Source organism: Accipiter gentilis, chromosome 5 (assembly GCF_929443795.1).
Source record: "Accipiter gentilis chromosome 5, bAccGen1.1, whole genome shotgun sequence".
Taxonomy (NCBI): Eukaryota; Metazoa; Chordata; class Aves; order Accipitriformes; family Accipitridae; genus Astur; species Astur gentilis.
The window spans coordinates 17365277-17387185 of record NC_064884.1 but is presented as its reverse complement, the minus strand read 5'-3'; the positions used below and the strand labels follow the sequence as shown (position 1 = coordinate 17387185).

Below are 21909 nucleotides of genomic sequence, written 5' to 3'. Positions count from 1 at the left end.
CATGAACTTGCAGATGCCCAAAACCTTTTTATCATACAGCTTTCAACTGTTCTGGGGGGAAAAAAAAGAAAGGAAAAAAAAAAGATACAGTGGTTCCACCGTTGGGTCAACCAGCAGCAACATCTTCCCTCTTGTTCTCCCCTTGAGTACCCACAACTGAAGGACAACACAGAGCTTTTGCCAGCACATAGCATGAGGGTCAGAATTAGAGGCTACAGATGTGCACTATTTCTCATGGTCCAGGTCTGCAAGAATTTGTATGCCAGTGTAAGGATTGCCACTGCCCACAGTCTCCACAAATGCCTCGATGTCTGTTACTTTCATGGGAACTACTGAAGCTTTCAAAGGAATGCAAAAAGTGCTAATCCCCTGGTGTGAGTGACTTCAGCCTTGACAGACTTTTTCCCATAGTCACAGATAAAACTTAAGGATTCAGCCATAAAGGATTAGGAGTGGTGTCACCTAGAATTAAGTCAGTGGCCTTGAACCATGTTTTTGTTCAGCGCTGTCAATAGCAAATTTCACAATCTTAAAAACAAGGTTTATTGAGTTTCTTTAAATATATAGATATATCTTGATTTCCTAAGTAGGTTTAAAGGTCTAGACAATTCATGTTATATTGGTTTATATTTTCCATTTTTTACTACACTTCAGTGCACTAAAAACCATCAATCTGACAGTCTGAGGAGACTCAAACAACTTCACAACCGTGCACAGGATGTTTCTTAGGTATATAAGGAAATAAAATAAACACCTTGCATGGCTCTTTTCACATTGATTCTATTTTAAATACTACAGACCCTAAAAGGGGAGAGCCGGTTACATAGAAAATAGGTGGTCTTTGCCTAAGGAGTTTATAGTTCACAGCAAATCTAGATAAATATCTTGCCTACTTAGCGACCCGGCTATTCTGATATAAGCACCTAAAAGAGGTCTCTACATGAGATGTTCTTTAAGTGTAAAGGCTGTGGCCTTTCAGTTATCAGGTGCAGAGATTATTTGGGGCGGTAGGAGAGAAATAAGCCTTGTGCCTTAATGGGTTGTTTCAGTTCACACTGAGTATCTGCGACAATGCCAAGCACTGACTGAAAATCTTATGAGGGTCCTAAGCACAGAGTACCACTGATCCTCAGCCTGGTAAAACCTGCCATAATTTGCGAGTATGGTGCAAAACTAACTCTGACTTAGTACTGTGCACTACAAGTTGACAAGGAATTTGCATGGCAGAGGCTAACTTGCATTTACACATGATAGCCACAGGTTTTAGGCTTGGAATAAAGGAATGCAGCCTTGCAAAAATGCAACAGTTGAATAAAACAAAACCTTACTTAAGCCTCAAACGTACCTCAAACATGGGGAAGGAGGAGAGGGTAAGTCTCCCTATCATGCCACGTTGTGCGGCACCTCACAGAAGTTTTGGCTGCTTCTAAAGTAGCACCTCTCACAATCAAAGCTTGCAAAAGCGCTTGGCTCAGGCTGGAGACCAGCCGGGCAGTCGGCAGCAGCCCCAGCACCATGCCAAAGCCACCACAGCTACTGCATCCCGCAGGCAGTGGGTGGTCCTGCTGCACAGGGAACCGACTGGAAAGGCACACGTGGAGTTGATCAAAATATTTCTAACAAAACCCATTCCTGAATCAAATTACTTTTTTTCCTCTTTTAAAAGAACAGATAGTTCTATGGGAAATGTCATGTTTTCAGGGAGTCATACAAACATAGCTTGAGAAGCCTAAGATTTCCAGACTGGCTCTTGCCAAAACTATGAACTGAAGCTATTAGATTTCTGCTAAAAAAAATAATAAAACAAAAAAATAAAAACCCTCCCAAATTTAAAAGGAAATGAGTATTTTTTGATTTTGTAAAAATTTTCATGGAGGGAGGAACAAGAGAGAAGTGCTTCTGACTAGGTAGCAGGAAGCACTTATGAGTGTGTGTTGGTTGTTCATGCAACAAGTATTTCTGGCAGAGCTAAGCAAGCTGTTCTTCAACCAGCAGGAGCTGGAGGAAGCTGCTGGTCACAGATGATACCTGTATAAGACAGCAGTGCAACTGTGCTGGAAAGCCATGAAACGGAAGATTCAAGTAGGCTGATAAGCATGCAAAGCCATGAAATTTAGGCTGTGCATTCCTTGGGTAGAGGCAACTGTGTATGGCACCTTGCATGATATTACCAGTTCAAGTTCAGGAACTGTGTTGCATGCTACATGGCAGTAATGATTGATGATGATAGTAACAACGCTAATGGTTAAAAAGATCCTGCTTATCCTTCTGCGTGTTCCCTGTCAACAAAATTCTTTAGTTAAGTTTCATTTCCCTAATACAGTAGTAATTCATAACCCAAGAGATGACTTAATAGTGTACCACTTATGGTAGAATAGAAAGTATAATGAAAACAGACCCAAATTAAAGCTTCTTAAGTTCAGTTTACCAACTCTTCACTCTCATGGCATGTTTGCTATAGCAAGCTTAAAAGTTCAGATCCATTTTATTTCTGCCTGTCCTCAGGTTTACTAACTCTGAATTAATGCAGCTTCTTCCGCAGCCCAAACACAAAAGAACTCTGCAAATAGCTGAAAGAAACGATAAGGACTCCAGGTGACATAGATCACATACTGTACACAGAATTACTTTCCCCAGAGTGAGCCCATGTAGCAGCATTTTGTGACATTCATCATTAAAGTTCAGTCCTTGGAGTGCTGCCATTGTGGTCATGAGCAGCAGGCTCTCTGCTGATAGAGTGGAGCTTATAACCAAAGGCCATCCCTCCTGAGGGCAGCACAAAAGTGATTTGATTATCAGGCCTTGGGAAAGGTGGTTTTCTATCCTTAGCTGGTTTTATTTCAAACAGTTTTCAAAGGGCTGCTAGTGGGCCAATCAGTTTAAGTACGTGATGGTTCATAGCAACAAAACTGTGAAGTCTCCGAAACTACAAACCAGTGAAATGTGGGGAAAAAAATCGCCTTCTTGCCAAAAAAAAATTCCCGGTAATATATAGTGTTGGATCAAAGACAAAGTTATTTTGTAGAAACACAGAACTTGCACAAATGTCGTCACAAAGGCTTTGGGGTCTGCTGAGTGGCAGCCTCTCTGGTGTCCTCAGCCACCCTGGCTGAGCACAGCCAAGGCTGGACCAGCCTCCTGTTGCTTCCTCCAGCTTCTGTCTACAGACATATTGTCCCAGCTCAGATTTATGCCCCACGTGGGGACACACATCACCAGCAGTGGGGCTGCTCAGTGAGTGACTGGGGAGCCCCTGCAGCTCCAGGCAATGCCTCCTCAGCAACTCCCAGCAGCATCGCAGCGAGAGGACAAGTGAGACAGTAATGGTGAAGCGTGCCCAGCAATTTGTACCTGCTGCAGTTGTTCTCAAAGGGTTAGAGCTCACTCTTTCATTTCCAAAGCCTGCAGCAGGCCTGACTACTTCAAGCTGTCAGACAGAACAGGGATACAGTAAAGCATGGAGCAGCTTCAAGTGGTGCAATTTCATTCTGCATATGCGTCCTTTGGTTCCTGGCGTCTTCGCCCAAAGACCCTTACATATATATACACAGACATATATAAAACAAGCTACTTTAAAAGCAGACTTTGAAATGCCACTGGCTTCCTTCGTTCTGAGCACATTCCCAGGGAGAATGTCAGGTCGCATAACTCATTTGTTATCTTTACACAGAGGGGCTCCACTAAGCACCAGCCATCATAAAAATACTAACATTCCTTTTTGTGGAAAACAAATATAAAAGAAAATCGCAGCATCTCTCCAAAAAAAGGCAGTTAGCACTTCAAAGACTACCACATGGTCTGTAAATAGCAATGTCAATACACCAGGGAGCTGCACTCCTCTTTGTTTAATGACAGCCTGAGTTACTCAAATGGAGGTAGCAACGTTACAGGCCTTCCTCACGACAAAAAAACCTACATCGTGCATTCATTCAGACACACTCTTTGCATTTTATTTCCCTTGATGGTTTAAAAAATACCAAGAATTGGAATAGCATAAGAACCACGTTTCAATCTAGCCTTACATAAACCACTGCTCTCCTCTGGGCGGTGTGCACCCAGCAACATCTACTTTATATATACCGTGAAGGGGAACGTCAGGGAGAAAACTGCAGTAATTGAGGTCATGTCCTCTGTGTTTGTGAAGAAACCCCCTCCCACATTTTTCCATCATCCACGGACACTTTCATGTATTTACAGCTAGCCATTTTAATTATATCTAAATATTTATCTCCCGAGAGGCTAAATTAGTAGGTATTTAGTTCTAGTGATGCAAACACCTGATGGCTGGGTGCTCTCATTTGCCTGTAAATGCAAAACACAAGCCACTGAATTCAACTATGTGGTAAACGTCCACAGGTACCTCTGAGGTATCTGACATCCCCCACAAAATCTGTGCTTCACGTGCTTAAACAGCTCACTCTCACACTTTATAGGGAGGGAGGGAAGAAGGGAAAGGGTTGTGTGCAGTCATACAGCTAAAGCTCAGAGATTAATAATAAAAGTGCATATGTGACAATGCAGAAACAAATGCTGTTCAATGTCAAATACAAAGCAAATTTATTTTACTGTTAATTAACCAAGCTTTCATCTCAACTGCTCTGATCTGTAAATAAAGCTCACAAGCTGATTTCAAACAAGTCTGGGAATTAAGCAAACAAACAAACAAAAGCCCCTAAACTAAAATACCTCAACCCAAAAGTCTCCTAGCACTGCTTAACTAATTATGTTTGCCATTTGTCATTCAGGGGGACCTAAGCAGATTAAAACAGGTTACAAAAAACAGTACTCAGGCACTGGCCTAAGGGCAACAGCCCTCCTCTGAATACCACCAGCCATCAGATGCTGCCAAACTCTGCCAAGAACCAAGGGGCATCCCTGGATATTCTGAGAGATAAGAAAGGAAAAGGAGAGATGGACAGAAGGATGTATAGGAGGACAGACAGACAGAAGGAAAGAAGAAAAGAATAAACAACTGGTCCCCAACACTAAATAACATTACATTCTCCTGCAGCTATGCCTAGCCTCTGGGGATTTGCTTTCCAAGCTCTTTATTGAAATTGTTCAGGCCCTTAACTGATCTCCTGTGGGGCAAATCGGGGGGGGACAGGGGGGCTGAAAAGCCTTAAGCTAATTAAGCATGGCTGAGACATGCTTGATGAGATGGGAAAAACATGAAGGTTTTGAAAGTGTGAAAAATCTCCAACCATCTGGTAGTGGCACTGCAGAGAGGAGGAGGAAGGACAAAGGGGCAGCTCTCTGCAGCAAGGAGGTACAGGACTCCTTTAATTACTGGGTCACTGAGACCATTACCGCTCCAAATGCCTGTGAAAGCCCATGAAACAAGCTTAGGAGGCTCAGCAAAACCAACAGCTCTTAGCAAGAAAAGCAACTGCAAGAAAAGCATCTGCAGGAAAGTGAATCAGAGCAGCTTTCCCCAAGATACGTCTGCTAATTAAAAATGATAGGTAATAGATGGGGGTGGCGAGGCCCCTAGATCAGAACAAGACTTTTCCCAGCAACCTCTCTATCTGTCTCCTCCAATTGCTGTTCTCCAAGGCCCTGCAGATGGTGCTCTCTTTAAATTAATACCACCCCACCAGCCAGAAGGAAGCTTCTGTTGTACTTGGCAATACAGGTGAACAGCCTGCATTTAGGTTTCAAAATGAATGCCCCAGGTGTTTCATCAATCTGGCAAGCAGCTGATGTGCTCCAGCCTCTTCAGGCCTGGTTAAGGCTCATCTGTGTTTTGCCATCTCTAAGACCAGCTAGAGAAAATCACAGCATTCAGAGGGCAAACTTCGCATACCGGAGCAAAAGCTGAGCTATCTTTGCTCTAAATGGCTTTGTCAGCCATGAGCTTCGAAAGTGCCATTGTGATCCAAATGAAGAGCCCTCCCCTGCCTTCTCCTCTTAAATGAGCTGGATAGAGCTACAGCTGACTACAGGTGCAGGCTAGCAAAGAGCAAGCTGGTTTTGACACCAGAAGCTGTGACCAAACCCCTGCCAAAAAGCAGCGCTACACTAACTCTTGCTTCAGGATGCGAATACGTGCAGCTGATTTCCTTCCCTCCCACACACAGATTCTTCTCCAATTATTTCAGCTGTGTGCTGTGATCCAGTCAGATTTGCAAGCTGTACAAGAGAAGGCTATATCCATCCTTGGATGGGAGACCTCATTAAAAGAAGGAAGCGGTATTAGCAATCCAAGGCATTGCACTGTGCTGCTGTCTCCACGATCAGATATAAAACCCAGGCCTTGACTACACGTGGTGGTTAAATATCCTGTAGCAGTTGTGATAAGAACAAATGGCATTAACCCTGTTCTTCGGCCAAATCTCAACGTGAATTTCTCTCCACCAGGCTCCCCTCGAAGGTTCATTTGGAAGGAGTTCCTGTGTCTTAAACTATCACATTTTTAATTCATTACTGTTAAACATTGGCTGCATTTAATGCCAGAGGGAACAGTTTCACAAGCAGATTCTGTGATCTCTGTATATATTAGTTTCTAAGATAACTTGGGTTCCTTTAGATAGGTACCATATATATATGTATTTCTTATCATCTGCTTTTCGCTTCAAGAGCCAGCTGGATCTGCAAGCAGAACCGCATGCAGAAAATCTCTTCCCCTCCACATCCTACCTAATGCTGGAAGCAGGTAATATTAGAAACATTGTTTAAGGACTTTTTCCTTTTTCTTTCTTTTATTTTGTTAAGCAAATTTGCCCATGTTGTAAGGCTAGGAGGTTCAAAACCAAGCTAAAAAAGCATCCAAACTTTTGGACGCTTACCTGAAAAGCAGCTGTGTTCCAGCTGGCCCTTGCTGTGGCAGGGGCTGCAGTACCACCGCGTGGTTGCTGAGTCCTCTGGTGTGGACTGCACAGTTCAAGACTCAGGTTTATATGGGCAAGCAGATTTATGGTGACACAGGCATCAAAAAACCTGACAATTGTATAAAGTGACCACAATAACTGTACTTACTACACACTGGACAGTTACTACTTTGGAAGACAGAGAGGCAAGACAAATGAAACCACAGACCGTGCCAGTTTTGCCATTTGAAGACCAGTGTGGGAGCTGCTAGCTACACTCATGTACTGTAATGTATCTGCTGTCCCAAGGAGGAGGCCCCAGAAAATGAGAGCACAACTCTGGTCTCTTTTGGAGCTCCAGCTTTGTAGACCAACGTGACCACCAGAGAGGAGCTCCTGATATCCGAAGGAAGGACTGGGCGTGCTGGTAGGGACCACACTAAAACACTGTGAATGTGCGAGGTGAGATGCCAAGAGGCAAGGCCAGGACTGAACTGAGACGTGACCACAGCAGCCATGCCCATCCAAACACAAGTGAGGGAGAGGGACTGTGCCAATGTTTACCACTGGCCTTGTTCCCCGCTGATCAGCGCATGCTGGAAATAAATATGAATTCGAGTCCCTCTTCATGCTGGAAGGGGTCAACCCCTGACCCTCATGTCCTAGAGCTCCCTGCAAGGCAGCCATGAGGGAAAGCCCCCTCCATCCTGCCCCATGCATGCTGGGACACCATTGACAAAGACACATGACCTGCAGAGCCCTTTCAACTCTCAGAAAAGAGCAAAACAAAGGGCAGTGTAGCTGCTGTACACTCAAAATAGCAAGTCCTGCTCAGTTTTGCATCCTCTCCAGACCAGTTGGGTCCTGGGCCAATGGAGGCACCACGCTCAGGTACAGGCACCCCAGAGAGGGGGAGATGCTAAGACACAGCCCTGCCAACTACCTTCCTGTTCAGTCTGCAAGCTTTTCTGCTAATCTTCACTGTTGCCTGGACAGCTGGAAGAATCAGCCAATTTAATTTCCTTGAATCGAGCTGCTGGAGTTAGGTACTGATTTTTCAGCACAGTGACATCTTATTTTGAAGCACCTGAGGTATCTCCATTTGCACTCATTTGACGCTTTTGTGCTACATTTCAGGCTGACAGATCATACAAACACATCCAGTGAATGCATTTTAACTGATGAAACACCTTGTAACCATGATAGCATTTGGCCACAAATTAGGAATCTCAATTTTTTCCAGGCACTGAGACGGTGACTTTGCCACCCTGACCCCCTAACTATACACCGCTGTTAGCTGTAACCAGGGGGCAATGGAGAAAAGATTATTGACTTTTTCTTCTCAGAATCCAGAACACAGTTTAACTGATTTTCTATCCAGGTAAGAATGGTATAGCCTGTAAGTGACTGCTTATTTCCTCCACAGAGAAAATGCTGAACGTGTAAACATGCTGTCTTTCAAGGGCTGTCAAGTAATGTAGGTATTGAGTGTTTTTTGACAGGATGCTGTAAATGGAATAAAGGTGTTTTGGGCCTCTGCAGTAGCTATGATTACTGGCAGAGCTCTGCCCTTCACACTAGTGATTGGGGAACAAACAAACAAAAAACGCTGCACATCTGCAAAGGAGAATAATGAGACAAAAGGCTTATGTGTCCCAACACTTCAGGGTAAAGACCCCACGCCAGTGAAACAATAACGAAGGGTGTTTTGTGGCTGAAATTTGCTGGCTGCAGAAAGCTATGGATTTTAAAACTCAGGATAGAACTCACGAGCAAATTCTGAACCTGGGAGAAAAATCCTTAATAACTGTTTGAGCAAAGAACAGTGTTAATAGGATATGGAACAATTACACTATGAGCATCCCAGCACGTATACAGGTAAGTAAAAGACAATGCCATTCCATACTCTTCATATCTCTCTTGGCTCTCTCAAACAAAACCAAGCATTTTTGCAGTTGCCTATAGACTGTCTATAGCTGCAACTCAAAGTGCATCATCCAGACTGCCTGCTTTGCTGGCCTGGTTTAATTGCAGCTATGAACACATTCACGGCACACAGGAGTGCTCCAGGAAAGGACCTCCAGAGCTAATGCAAGACTCCAAAAAGGAGATGCTGAACTTTTTGTTAAATAACAGGAAGTCCCAAAGAGCTGTACTCCTGTACCAATATGTTGAGATACCACTACTGCATGATTAAGATACAGGTGCAGTCAGAGATGTAGGAGGCGAGATTAAATGCTAGCTTGCTCCCTGATGGATCATTCACGGTGACTAGAGCCAGGGTCAGCTTGGGCTGTTGGGCTAACACTATGGGCCAGGTGACTGGTGGTGACCCCGCATGCTCATCTGGAGGCAAAATGTGATGAAAGCCAACCAAGAGGAGGAAAACTGTTCCAGATGGCAAGATGTGCTCAAGAGAACATTCACCTGTCAACTGCATTAGAAAGGTGAGGGGACAAAAAAACCTGCTGCCAAAAAATTATGGGTAACGGGCAGAAAAAAGGAAGAGAAAATCCAGAGGTATGAGGAAACCATAATGCTTCAAAGATCTGAATGAGATCAGGTGGGATTTTTCCTGCTCTGGTTCCGCAGTAGCGAGAAGCAGATTTAATCTCAGTCAGGGTCATGCCCTATCAAGGCAACCTCCCCTTTACAAGTTACATTTTCTCCCTCACTGTGTAATAGTCCCTCCTTGTACAGCACTGGCCTTCCTCTCTAAATGCCACGAGCGAGGGCACTTATGAAGCCATGGTGTACCTCCCCGGCAGAGCCAACACCATGAGGATGCGCAGAAGAGAAAACAGAACAGAGCCGAATCAAAAAACATCCCTCCTGACCCAGCTGGTAGTATGCAGAGTGAGTAAATGCCACCCTTATCACATGAGAACAAGGTTAACTACTCAGCCATACCATTGGGCACAACTACAGCAATAAAGCTACTGACAGCAAAGCAACAATGTTGTTCCCCCACTCCCCCAGTACAGTAAGTGAGAGAATCTTTTGATCCGAGGACATATGCTGCTTTCACTGAATTTGTTCCTGTTCTGTACTTGAAATAAAAGACAGTTGTCCTAAATCATCCCCTCCCCACAACCACTGTTTGTGGGTTTCTCCCATACTTAGTTATAACAGCACTCCACTCATTCTATTTAATGAAAATCACTGGCTAAGTGCAGTTTCTTTCTCTGCTGCCCCAAGAGTGTGGCCATTTGTGTTTATGAAATACCTGTAAAATAGTGCAACAACCTGGGCAGCGTGGTACATCCATACATAAGGTAAGCAAGGGGGAGCACAGAATTTCCAGTTCCCAGAGCCAGCTCAGTTGGACCTGTGCATATTCCATCATAAAGAAACTTTATTAAAGGAGGTAGGATTCCAAAATCAATCAGTGCATAACAAAATGAAGCCTCCTTTTGAAACAGACAGGGCACAAGAACATAAAATTTGTCCACAAGGGATCAAATTCTTTCCTTGTGTAGCTTCCTGCACTCCATTGGTCTGCTGGATCTATTCTAATTTAAGACTGAAGTTCTTACTGTCATAAACAGGAGTTAAGCCCACTGTTCAAACAGATGCCTCTGTAGCTGTACAGTATATTTAAAAATGGTGCCATTTCTCTGGTAAAGCTAATTTCCAGATATACTATTAACTATGATGCCATCTGTAACAGTGCAGTCCTTGGCCAGTGAGCCCTACTTTTTCAATATGTTACAGGAAAAAGTTTCTACGATGTCAATGTCTCTCCCATATTACTTTCACTTGTTCCTTGCGTGCTATTTGAAATTATTTGAGAGATACGTGTTTCATTTGCATAAAGCGCCTCTGCATTTCTGGAGATTGGAGCTAAAATCAAAGCCTAGGAGACTTGGACACCACCACATGAAATACAGATTCCACTATCTTTCCAGTTTTCATATGCTAAAAGGGCATTATCAATATCTTAAAGCTCTTTAAGCCTTGTAGCTCACAAGTACAAAACATGTAACATGATGTAATACTATTATAAACACATGAGGACAATGACTTCATAGCATCTAATTTTCAGTGAGATTTCATGACTATATTTTTTGGCATTCCTACCATGGAAAATAAAAACAAAAATGGCACTTCAAAATATTCCATTAAAATATCCAGTTTCTCCTCCAGCTTCTCAGAGGATTTTTTTTTTTTTTAAATTTATTTTTATTTTCTGGATATGGGAAAGAGTTCTAAAAATTATTTTACTTTCTTTAATGCTGCATGTGTTTCAATTCAGTACAGTAACATGAATTAATTAAACTAAACAAAGACCGCATTGTCAACACTTTCAGCAAGAACAAAGAGATGATACTTCTAAACAAAATAAAAACTGCCGATTCATAATAGTATTTCTATTCTGTTTACTGAAAATGAAATGAGGAAAGCAATCAAATACACACAATGAGCCTTAAACACTATCATTGTTAAAGTATTCCCTTTTCTTGTTTTTTTTTTTTTCTTTCCTTTTGTTTTTTTTGTCTTGTACCTTACCATCAAGCCTGATAACATAAAGTGACTATGAGAGCAGGCAAAATGTTTAAGCTGAAAAATTCCTTACTTTTTCCAATTTTTATTAGAAAAACATATAGAAAAAATATATCGCTTCTCATTGAAAGATGAAAAATAATTAAAACTTGAAATTGATCTTGCACCACCTATTTTTTACATACATTCAGGCTAGAATCTGATATATGGAGACTAATGAAAAGAAACAGATTCATTCTGTGGTGGAAAAAAAATATGACTTTTTTCCCCAGAGGAGACTGAAGTCAATATCTGGAGCAGACTACTGACAGTATAATAACCACCCCATCCTGCCAAGGCACAGTGCTGCGCAGCATGGCCCAGGCAGCTCCCTTAGGGAAGGCCTGCAGGGGGTCTGCATCCCATTTGCTGCCTCTCTCACAGCCAGGGAGGAAAACCATTTTGGGCAGCATGTGCTGCCTGATGTGGTATGATTTCTGCATCGGCCCGTGCTTATAAAATGAATGAACCCCATCACCTCCATGGTCCTGCTGGTGCATACCACTGGTCATGACAGCCCACAAGAGGACATGGAAATAGCAAAGCTGGTACATGGAAGCAATGTTCCCTGCTAATAATCTTGCTGATCGCTTGCCACTAGTGACGCAAATGCTGATATCACCTACCCTTTGTTGATAGAAGAGCCTGGAGACCTTCCAGCTCAGAACTGACAAAGCCACCATAAATATAACCATGGACACTGGGACCAAAAAACCCACTCCTCTTCTGAAAGCTGCAACATCCAAGTGAAGCACAGAACATGCTCGCACAGAGACACTCACAGGCAGGTCAGCCTCACCTGTCTTCAGCTTTTAACAGAGCTATCCCAATTCCATACCTATGCAGGACATTTTAAGTGCATTCATGAAGTTCGACACACCATTTGCAAACTTGGAAAAAAGTGCTGCCTCCCCTTCCAAAAGCAATCTTTTGCTAGGCTAAAAGGTTTCTTTTCGCCGCCTACAGTTATGGCCTTTGTTACGTCCACAAGGCATAGAAATTACCTGGATATACTTTTCTGCCACAGCTATGATGCCTTCAGAAGAGCAAAGTGCTTTGCACTGGGAGATATAGACCAAGCAGCCCTTGGACCACCACAGATTGGCCACAGCAGGCTGGCAAGCAGAATCTGGTCACGAAAACTCCTCATCTGGCTGATATTGCAACTGCAAAGTTCACTTGAGTTTTGTGAAGTTCTCGAGAAAATAAAGGCATGTAAAGTGAGGCTTCTTAAAACCTAAAGGTATCCCCTGGATAAAGGAACTTTTTTGTCTTTCCAGTGATAATCTTGTTACTGCACAGCTCCAACTACTTCCAGCTACTTGCTTTGCAACAGCCCATGTCTCTGTGTACCTTAGAGATTTAGACATGGGAGTTTAAACACCAGTTCACAATTTTCTGGTTCCACAGCATTTTTAGCATTTCTGCAAAAGGTCCAAAGGTGCACCTTTTTTTTTCTTTGCCAAATATCAATAACTGTCAGAAGCAGATTTTAAACATATATTTCATATTTAGGGCCAGACTATTCTGTAGCAGCCCCCAAAATGTCATCTGATTCATTCAGTATGAGTTGTTATCAAAGACCAAATACACTGTATCTGATTCGGGATATTTATTCCTTTCTTCTTTGGGCAACTGAATAAAAGAAGTTGGAGCCTTTATACTAGACCTTCAGAAGCCACAATGTTCCAAGAAATCTTTGTATGCTTTTCCCTCCAAACATAAAGAAAATATCTTTTTAAAGATATGTAAGGAAGATTTTAAAAATCTCATTTTTTCCAAATGTCTCATCCATCTCCCCTTGAAGCTGAAAAGAAGTTTGGTTGAGAAATAAAAGGTAGTTACAATTGCATGACTCAAGAATAAAGACGTCAGATTTGTCCAAAAAGATCTTTCTCAAGAAGTATTTTGTTTCTCTGTAGCCACAATGTCATATCAAAGTCATTATTTTGACATTATTTACGACTCTACCAATGCATGTAAAATCCTATAAATGCCTGAGACTGAAACTATAAAAAATTGAGAACCCTTTTCTTCCAGGTTTTGGAATATTTAATTCTCTCCAAGATTATGCCATAAAATTATCTCTTGCTAAAGTACAGATGGGTGAATATCCTGGAAACCCAGCTGTTTAAGTGAAGAATAGACAAAATGATGGCTACAGAGTTACATAGCTATTCATATAACAAAGACTGTTGAGCAAAACTGGGCTTAGCTAGAGCAGAAATTAGGCAGAAATTCAAATTTACAGTAAAGAGGCACTGACCAGAAGACTGGCAAATGAAGTCATGTATACTGCAAATGATTTAAACCGTGAAACCTTCCCCAGCCCATTCCCAAGCCTGCCTTAACGCTGCACGGTTCATACAGAAAAAAATATGGTTAATACAGCGCCCTAAACACGGCATTCAAACAGGCTAAGATGCAACTGCACAGAAATACTAATCGTAAGGGCTGTGTCCTTCTCTTAACTTAAATCCCTGGACTTTATATTGGCATTAATTATGGCATTTTGCTCCTTGATTGTGCTTCAGCAACAACCTGCTTCTGCATTTCTGGACTCATCCAATGGAAAATAAATGTGTCCTTTGCCCAGGAAGGATGCTACCCAACCACTCTGAGTTTGTTTCTTGGGTGGAGAAACATCCCAGGTCAAGCCTGAATCATGTTCCAAACAGCACAATAAGACAAAATGTTTTAGCCCTAATACAGAAGAGAGCCAACAGAGAAATAATGGCTACTTCTGTTCATATTCCAGTGCTCTGACAGAAATCCCATTCTCCAAAGAGTTAAGCAACTTCCAGAGATGATCAGTGAGGGAAATCATCATATCTAGTGTCTTGACAAAGGGAGACAGAAAGATGGGGGAAATAAGAAGATACAGGGGAGAGCGGGCTCAGAGGAGGAAATGGCTACATATTCACACAAATAAACACAAGATTTATTTTCGTGTGCTGAAAATTGTCTTGTGGAGAAACTGTGCTAATTAAAATTACAAATAAATGCTGAATGCATGGTCATTACAACATAACAGGACTATTTCCAAGTGTACATATAAAGGGACTGCTGAACAGTCTATTAAAAGCGTGTACACTTACCTAGTCAGCAAATACGTCAGTGATCACCACTTAACTCTGCTTTATTAAAAGGATTTGAGAATATCCCTAATCTTATAAGAAACACAGATTTTCATTATTCTTTTGTGAACTAGAATGAGTACATTATAGTAGCTGGAAAAAAATTAAAAAGGCATCTGCCTTTTTTCTTCAGTTGCTCCGTAGTAATACATAACTTTAAGTTACAGTAGGAAGAAAGGGACTAAATTGGCACATGCTATATTTTATTACTGATTTTGGAAAAAGGCAACAGCAGTTTTTTATGAAACACACACGATGCCTTACATTGTTAAATTCTTTAGGGTAATCTGGCTTGTGTCTTACTGCTGGCAGTGGGAAACTGTAGTGAGACTGCCAAGACTTTGATTCTTGGAAGTGCCAGGATCCGTGACTCCTTGGTAATACACACCATGGCGTGACCCTGGAGCTGTGAAGCCAAATAAGCTATATAGAAAGGACCCTGCAAACCCCAAAATCCCCCAAAACACACAGATGAACTGGTAGGAAAACTTGCACAATTAGATCAGCAGCTTTACCTATGGCTTGTCACATCTCAAAACCAGCAAAAAACAGTCATTTTTCAATGGAAAAACAGATCACTGAAAAAAATTCCTAGCACTCCTCAAACCCTCAATCAGTAACTAAGCAGAAATCTAGCTTTAGGTTGGAAAAGGGACTTTGATCTTTGTTGGCCATTTAGTGGCTTCCACAGCTCCAGTGCTGGGGGCAGCACAGGTCACAGACGACTCCCATTAACCTAGTGGCTCACTGGCAAGAGAGAGAAAGGAGAGGCAGCTATGCACTACCCTTCACTCCAGGATGAGCTTGGTAACACAAAAAAAAGTATCAGATGTAGAACAGAAAGACCAGGTAGTTTGCAGTGCAGTAGTTGCTACGTTTGGCTATGCATATAGGTCTAGTACAAGTCAAAACCACTTAAAATCCATGTATTTCTACTGAATGGGACTAGCAGTCCCATGTTAGCTTTTCCCCCACATGTTCTTAGACAAAAATATGCCATTTCATCATATGTCCATCGCACTGCAGATGCTGCTGGAAGACTATTTAACTGAATTAGTTTCTGAGGTAGCACTTGGGTTACATGAAATAATGTTACATATTAAATCTCTGTTTTATGCCAGGTAATCCCTTCCCATTAAGAGAAGTCTCTATTTGGGGAATATATCTTACTTTATCAGCCTGAACTTCAGCTGATTTTCTTTTTCACCTCTCTGTCCAGATCCACCTTGATTTGTGGTGAACTTTCAAAACTCATGTGGCAGAGTATGTGCCCACCAGAAAAGGAAGTATCTAGCAAGATGAGCAGTGAGGGTGCTCTACCTGTTCTTATAAGAATGAAACAAAGCAAGGGAAAGCCTTTATTTCCTTTTGTTCTCAAAAGCCTGAAAAAGCATGGCCTCAATTACCTATCCTTCTCAAAACCCATTTATTTTCCCTGACCCACAAACAGTATGTTCAGAAAAAGCTAAACAGAATATCTATGCAGTTACATAAGTGCTATACTCCGCATGCAGACTCAACACATCATCTCCTCTTATTGAACTGACCAAAAGCTGACTTAAATCAATAAGAGTCCTTCTATGAAATTCAATGAGCTTTGGATTAGACAAATCCTGCACAGGAGCAATACCTGAGCCCCCAGGTAGGAACATGTTTCCAAAATGTTTGGAAAGAACCTTTTACTTACTTAGTACTTGAACCTATTAAATCAGGGGCAGGAAAAGGAAAGTGCCAAGAACAACACTTTTCTGACATTACCTTCTTTACCTTAATGCTGCATATTTTAATAGTAGGTAGAACAGATGGTGAAATATAATCTCTCCACTGAGAACTAAATGACAGTCACTAGCTGTAGGGGACACTAAAGTATTAACGAGAAGGAAATGTACAAATAATGAAAGTACATTTTGTCCAACTTGCCTTTGATGAGGCATAAAATAAAATGTAAATAATTTCTATTAGGAGGAAATTAACATAACAACTTTGGTATTTGCAATCAGAGTGAGCTTGTATTATATAACCTGGATTTGCAACTGAGGCTGTGCAATACCATTTACCTGGATTTGAAGTAAGGATTATATCAATTCTATTTTCACCATCAGTAATAAAGCACAAAACCAATACCATTAACATGACTGATAATAGAGAGATGTGATTAGTCTCAACCTGGATAGGCAATAAAACAAAACAGAACAAAACAAAACAAACAAAAAAGGAGAGGAAATGTTGTTTAGCTGTATATGAACAAAGAGGTTTTATTAACCTGGGTTTGCAGTGAAGAAAAGTGTCAATATTGCTAACATAGGTTTGCAATTAAGTTGGTGTCAATGTGACTGGGAAAAGGAGTTCATAATTAGGACAACACAGTTAGTATTGACCTGAATTTTCAATAAAAATCATGTCTGCATTTCAATTTGGAACTATAAAATTCATCCCTGTGCTGTACAAATGACCATATAGTTATTAACTTGCAGTTACTTTACAATTAGAGAATTATTTACATAATATGTTATTTTTTTATATAAGCACATGCCTGTTAGAAATGGTGAGCTGAACGTAGGGTTCCCAGAAGTAAACTTCTACATTTCTTTGCAAAAGCATTCCTAAGGATTTAAATACTTTACTCCCAGAAAAAAATACTGCTTCAGCAAGACTCTATGTTCCTGCTCCAAATATTGGTTTCTTTATTAGAATTACTAGTTTTAGTTAATTAGTAGTTAAATCTCTATTAATGACCTCACAAATAATTATCATACCCATTTATTGTAAATACTCTTGATGCTTCTAGCAAACATGATTAAGAGGGTACTTAAATGGACATAAATTGGTTGTTTCATCAGCCTTATGCACTTTATTACAGAAAACCAACAAGAAGAGTAGTTACTTTAAAGAACCTGAGCATGCACTTTTTTGCACTTATTTTCCTACGTAAATACAAGTCCAATATATCAAAACAACACTCAAGGATAGGCAACAAAGGATTTTTTTTTTTTGGGGGGGGGGGGGGGGGGGGGGGAGCAAGCTTTTATGTGCTCTTTCTATGTTTCCCCACAATAGAAAAGGAGAACATGAGCCCAGTAGCATTTTCTGTCTCAATCTATAAGTAGTCTTACCTTCTCCTTCTTCTTCTTTTCCTTCTTTTTCCTCTGCACCATGAATCAAAGGTATCTCAACTTCTGTTCTGTCTTCTTGGTTCAACAATGGCTCTGAATAAATTTGATAAAAAGAAGATGAACAGTAAAGCTTTTCAGAACGGACATAAAAGGATTAACATACACTAGAGAGATTCCTGTTAAAAACACTGGCAGAGGAAAAGGATCTTTCTCCCCAAACGTACAGACACAAAAGCTGTCTCAGGGAAATCCAAGGGGCTGTAGTTGAGAGCAAGGCCTTGATCCTCCAAGATGCTGAGCTTTCTGGGATTTAGCATAAAAAACCCACGTGTCTAGTTCCAAGCATGGGCCTTTACTGGGACTCGTCGCAAGCCCAGATACCCATGTACTCAAGTGTTTTGCTGGACTGGGGACAGAGCATTCAGTGCTCCGAACATACAAGGCTGAAGTGCTTGTCATCAGGAATAAGAAATGCAATGTTCACTTCTTTCTTTAACAGTCACAGTCATTAAAAAGTCAGCTTTTATCACCGAGAATCCATGGATACTCCCCTGCTCAGCATTGAATTTAGAGTTACCATAAGAAGATCCAGCTCCACAGATTTAGCTTAGTAGGCATGGAGAAAGAAAGGGAACTTAAACACTACTGATATCTGAGCAATAACTAGCAAGTTTTCTGTTAATCTTGCTCTTTGGTTTCAAGGCATGTGCAGTACCTCCTATTTCCATGCAGGAGCTTTGGGAATCTGCCCCAGTTTTCATCTCTTCCTCTGCAGAAACATCCTGTTGTCCTGTTAACAAGACAAATTGAAAATGACATCAGCACGATGGCTGTGTGCAGGCAATGAATGGCAAGTTCGTCAAAACAGGACATGAACCTAACATATAGCACCGTCCTTTTCAGCCGAGTACTGCTTTTTTTCTATTAAACAAAAAATGTTGGACCTATTTTATATGTGAAAATATCACTTAACAAACTCTAAGCATTAAGTATGTTAAATGGCTGGTCAAAACTGACCCTGAATCAACTTTTTTTTCTTTTGTAGCTCAGCCTTGACACACTGATTCTTATAGGAGCTGTTGCAAAGCACTTGCACTTGACAGTTGACTTAGCAGAAGGAACAGAATCACCCCACAGGCTTTTAGAACAGCAGCAGCAAAAAAATAAGAAGGACAATAATAACAATGCTATGCACCTGAGATCAATATGGTTAAACCCACGTATTTGGAGATGTGTGTCTTTTCCAGCAACACCAGAGATTACTGCACCACAGCTGGTTGGCACACAAACCCTATTAGCCGATAGCATTTTCTTAAGGCAGCAGAGGTCAGGCTGAAACCCACTGGATGCTGAAACTGGAGGAACTAAGGTTCCCAACTGGTTCATTATCTCTGTCTTAAAGAATTTTGATACAAAACTTTACCTTCAGCTTGCTCTTGTTCACATCCCACAGGATGCACTGGGTCACTCTCCCGTGTGCCTTTGGAGTCTTTCAGGGAGTCTGAGGAAACAGCAAACAAACAAACAAATCCTGCAGCGGTTTTCATGCTGGGAAAGTCTGGTAGTTACTTCAGACACAGGTAGCCCTTAAGTGCCAGCTTCATATCTGGCATTCTGATATGCTGACAGATTTTCTATCTTTTTAACTCAGACTTAAATACTACAAAAGTATACTCATGGGTTTCAATTATTCAAATTGATTTCAAAATCTGTACACTTACTGAGCAGGTTTTGCCTGCAGTACAAACCTTAAACAAGGAGCTGGCAGGAAAGGACATGTAAGAATAATCAGCAGCGCTACTGAGAATTTTATTTCTAATGAACGGAGTGGCACAAAGCTATGAGAAACAGCACGAACCCCCTATTTGATAAATAAAGTGATTTCTTATTTATTTAGAACAATGCCAACACTTTTCATGGTTGGACTTCCACAAGCTTGACAAACGTTAAGTCCTATAAATCCCAGTGCAAATCCTAGTCTCATTTCACTTGGTGACAGAACTCCCAAGGTCATTATCGTGGCCAAGACTGTTTTTCCTTTTAGGGGAGACCAGCAAAACAAACTGCCCAAAGCTGTACCTCGAACCAGTGGCACAGTGAGGTTTAAATTAGATGATGTAAGTCCAATCGCTATCCTATCTGCAGTCTTCATAAACACAGGGCATTATTTTGTTCTGTCGAATGTTCTGACAACAGCCACTCCTGAGTTTTTGCATGGGAATGGAGAAATGCATTATTCCACCACAGTCAGGAAATCACAGCAACACAGCCACCCATTTTAATTCTGCTCATCTGCATAACACAGCTTTCACTGGATAAGGAGCTCTGTTTGAGTCTTGTAAAAAAACCACTGCTGATCTAACTGGACAATTCTGCAAACTACAGGGGTAAGTACACTTGAGGTCATAACAACGGTAACAGATAATCGGTATTTGTGTTCCAGAGTGAAACATTTTCTGAAATGCTTCTAGATGGAAAACTTAAGTAATAGTGCCAAAAGATCTTTGGTGCATGATACTAAATTATGCTATGACAGTCCTGTTATGGCTCTACTGCTGCAAGGTCTCTTTCTACAATATAGCAGAGCAAATCTTACAATATACCAAAGGATGCCCCTGTAAAACTCTGTTCCTGAAATTTGCCGAGAATAATCTCTGACGGATAAGTGAGAAAGCTCAGTTGTTAACATCTGATCCAAATTTAATATCTGTAGAAAAGGTATGCAATGAAAGTGTGTGGCTTTAATTAACTGCAAATAATCCCCCAAGGCAAATATTTAATTACCTGCACAGCTTCTTACTTCTTTCATGGCATGACAATAAGTTTATAAATCCAAGTTTGAAAGCAGAATATCTCACTGATGTACAATTTACTAAAATTTGCCCTTGGTGCACTTTTTTTCACCCTACTGTGGACTTAAAACACTACTCACTACTATCAGCTGGACCACTGCGCTGGCCTTTCATACTAGGATACCACATTGTGCTATGAGTTAGAAGGGATTACCCTATCAGCCCAAATCAGAGCAAAAATAAATGAGAATTTCATCAGATTCCAAGTTTAATCAAAAAGCAAGTTGAAGGACCCCTTGGTATAAATGGGAATGGCACTAAAAATCTGTAGGGAATTTTTCAAGCAAACTTTAAACCCATTGAGTGAAATTCTGCCTTTGCTTAAGTTTTTGACAAAGCTTTCAGGATCTCAAACAAGCCAAGATCTGTACCATCTGTAGCCCCATATCCTAATTTAATATCATCTTTTTCTGTATGATTTAGTTGCAAGTTTGTAAAAAGAACTGTACTGACGAAGCTGGAATCAGAAGTCCTCTGCCTTAAATACCATGCAGCCCTTCAAACAGCCAAAAGTAATGATAAACTGTGATATTACCTACTACGGGTGGGAGAGATGCACATGGCTCTGTCCCATCAGAGCCTTAGAGCTATCTTATCCTACACCTATTGCACGGTAGTTCATAGTCCAAGACCTGTGCCTTTAATCTCAGTTCACAGGTGCCACCTTTTCTCCCAGAATAAGGAATGACTCCAATTTCATGCAAAAATCAATCCCCAGCATCAGAGGAACAATTACACGCTTTGGTCAATAATAAAAAATGGAGTTTAAGGAGCCTCGTGCTTGGCTGATGTACGTGCCCCATCACACTGCTCTTTGTCGTGGAGCATCGCATAGCTTATGGCAAACTACAGTTATCACCCAGCATGGGGAGTTGTCGCTCCTCCCACCCTTTGGCACAGCTGGCAGTCTGACCCCGCAGCTGTGCTGAGTGCCAGCATTAGGCACCACGGCTAGAGACCACCTATGCTATTTGGCACATCTTCACACATTGCCATAGCTGGCTCTGCACAGTTTATTCTTACAGGACTGTAATTTTGTGTTAAGCTTCCATTTTTATCATAAACAGTTTTCTAATTGTTCTGGGGTTCAAGAAAGCAATTTAATTGCACAGAATTACAAATTATCCCAGGCAATACACAATGACAATGTTGCACAAGTTATTTTTTGTAAAGCATGTTTCTGAAAAGAGCAGAACATGGTCAGGAGTTACAGCCTAGCTGTAAGAGTCCACTGCTCTTATTTCAGCAGCAGAAATCAGTCTTTGCATTAGTATGCAGATTCTGAGTTTCAAAATCTTTAAGGTCAAGACCATGTCAAAGATCTCTTCTTTTCAAATGCAAATATTAGATCAAATATTCAAGCCAAAATGTCCAAGGCAGATTTACTTTTAGGATTAACAAGAATAAAATAAAGGAATAAACACAGTTTTATGAAGAAAATCTGAGCCAAGCAAGA

At 41.2% G+C, this 21909-nt stretch overlaps 1 protein-coding gene across 4 annotated transcripts in view; it reads right to left on the bottom strand.

The window, feature by feature from the left end:
- MACROD2 (mono-ADP ribosylhydrolase 2) overlaps positions 1 to 21909 on the bottom strand; it is a 912387-nt gene that overhangs the window by 19798 nt on the left and 870680 nt on the right. For all 4 annotated transcript variants that reach the window (XM_049799615.1, XM_049799616.1, XM_049799617.1 and 1 more), the window contains exons 14-16: positions 19025 to 19102; positions 18317 to 18391; positions 17602 to 17694 (exon numbers count right to left, since the gene is read on the bottom strand). In XM_049799615.1, coding sequence (XP_049655572.1) covers positions 17602 to 17694; positions 18317 to 18391; positions 19025 to 19102 — 246 coding nt within the window. The remainder of the gene's footprint in view (positions 1 to 17601; positions 17695 to 18316; positions 18392 to 19024; positions 19103 to 21909) is intronic.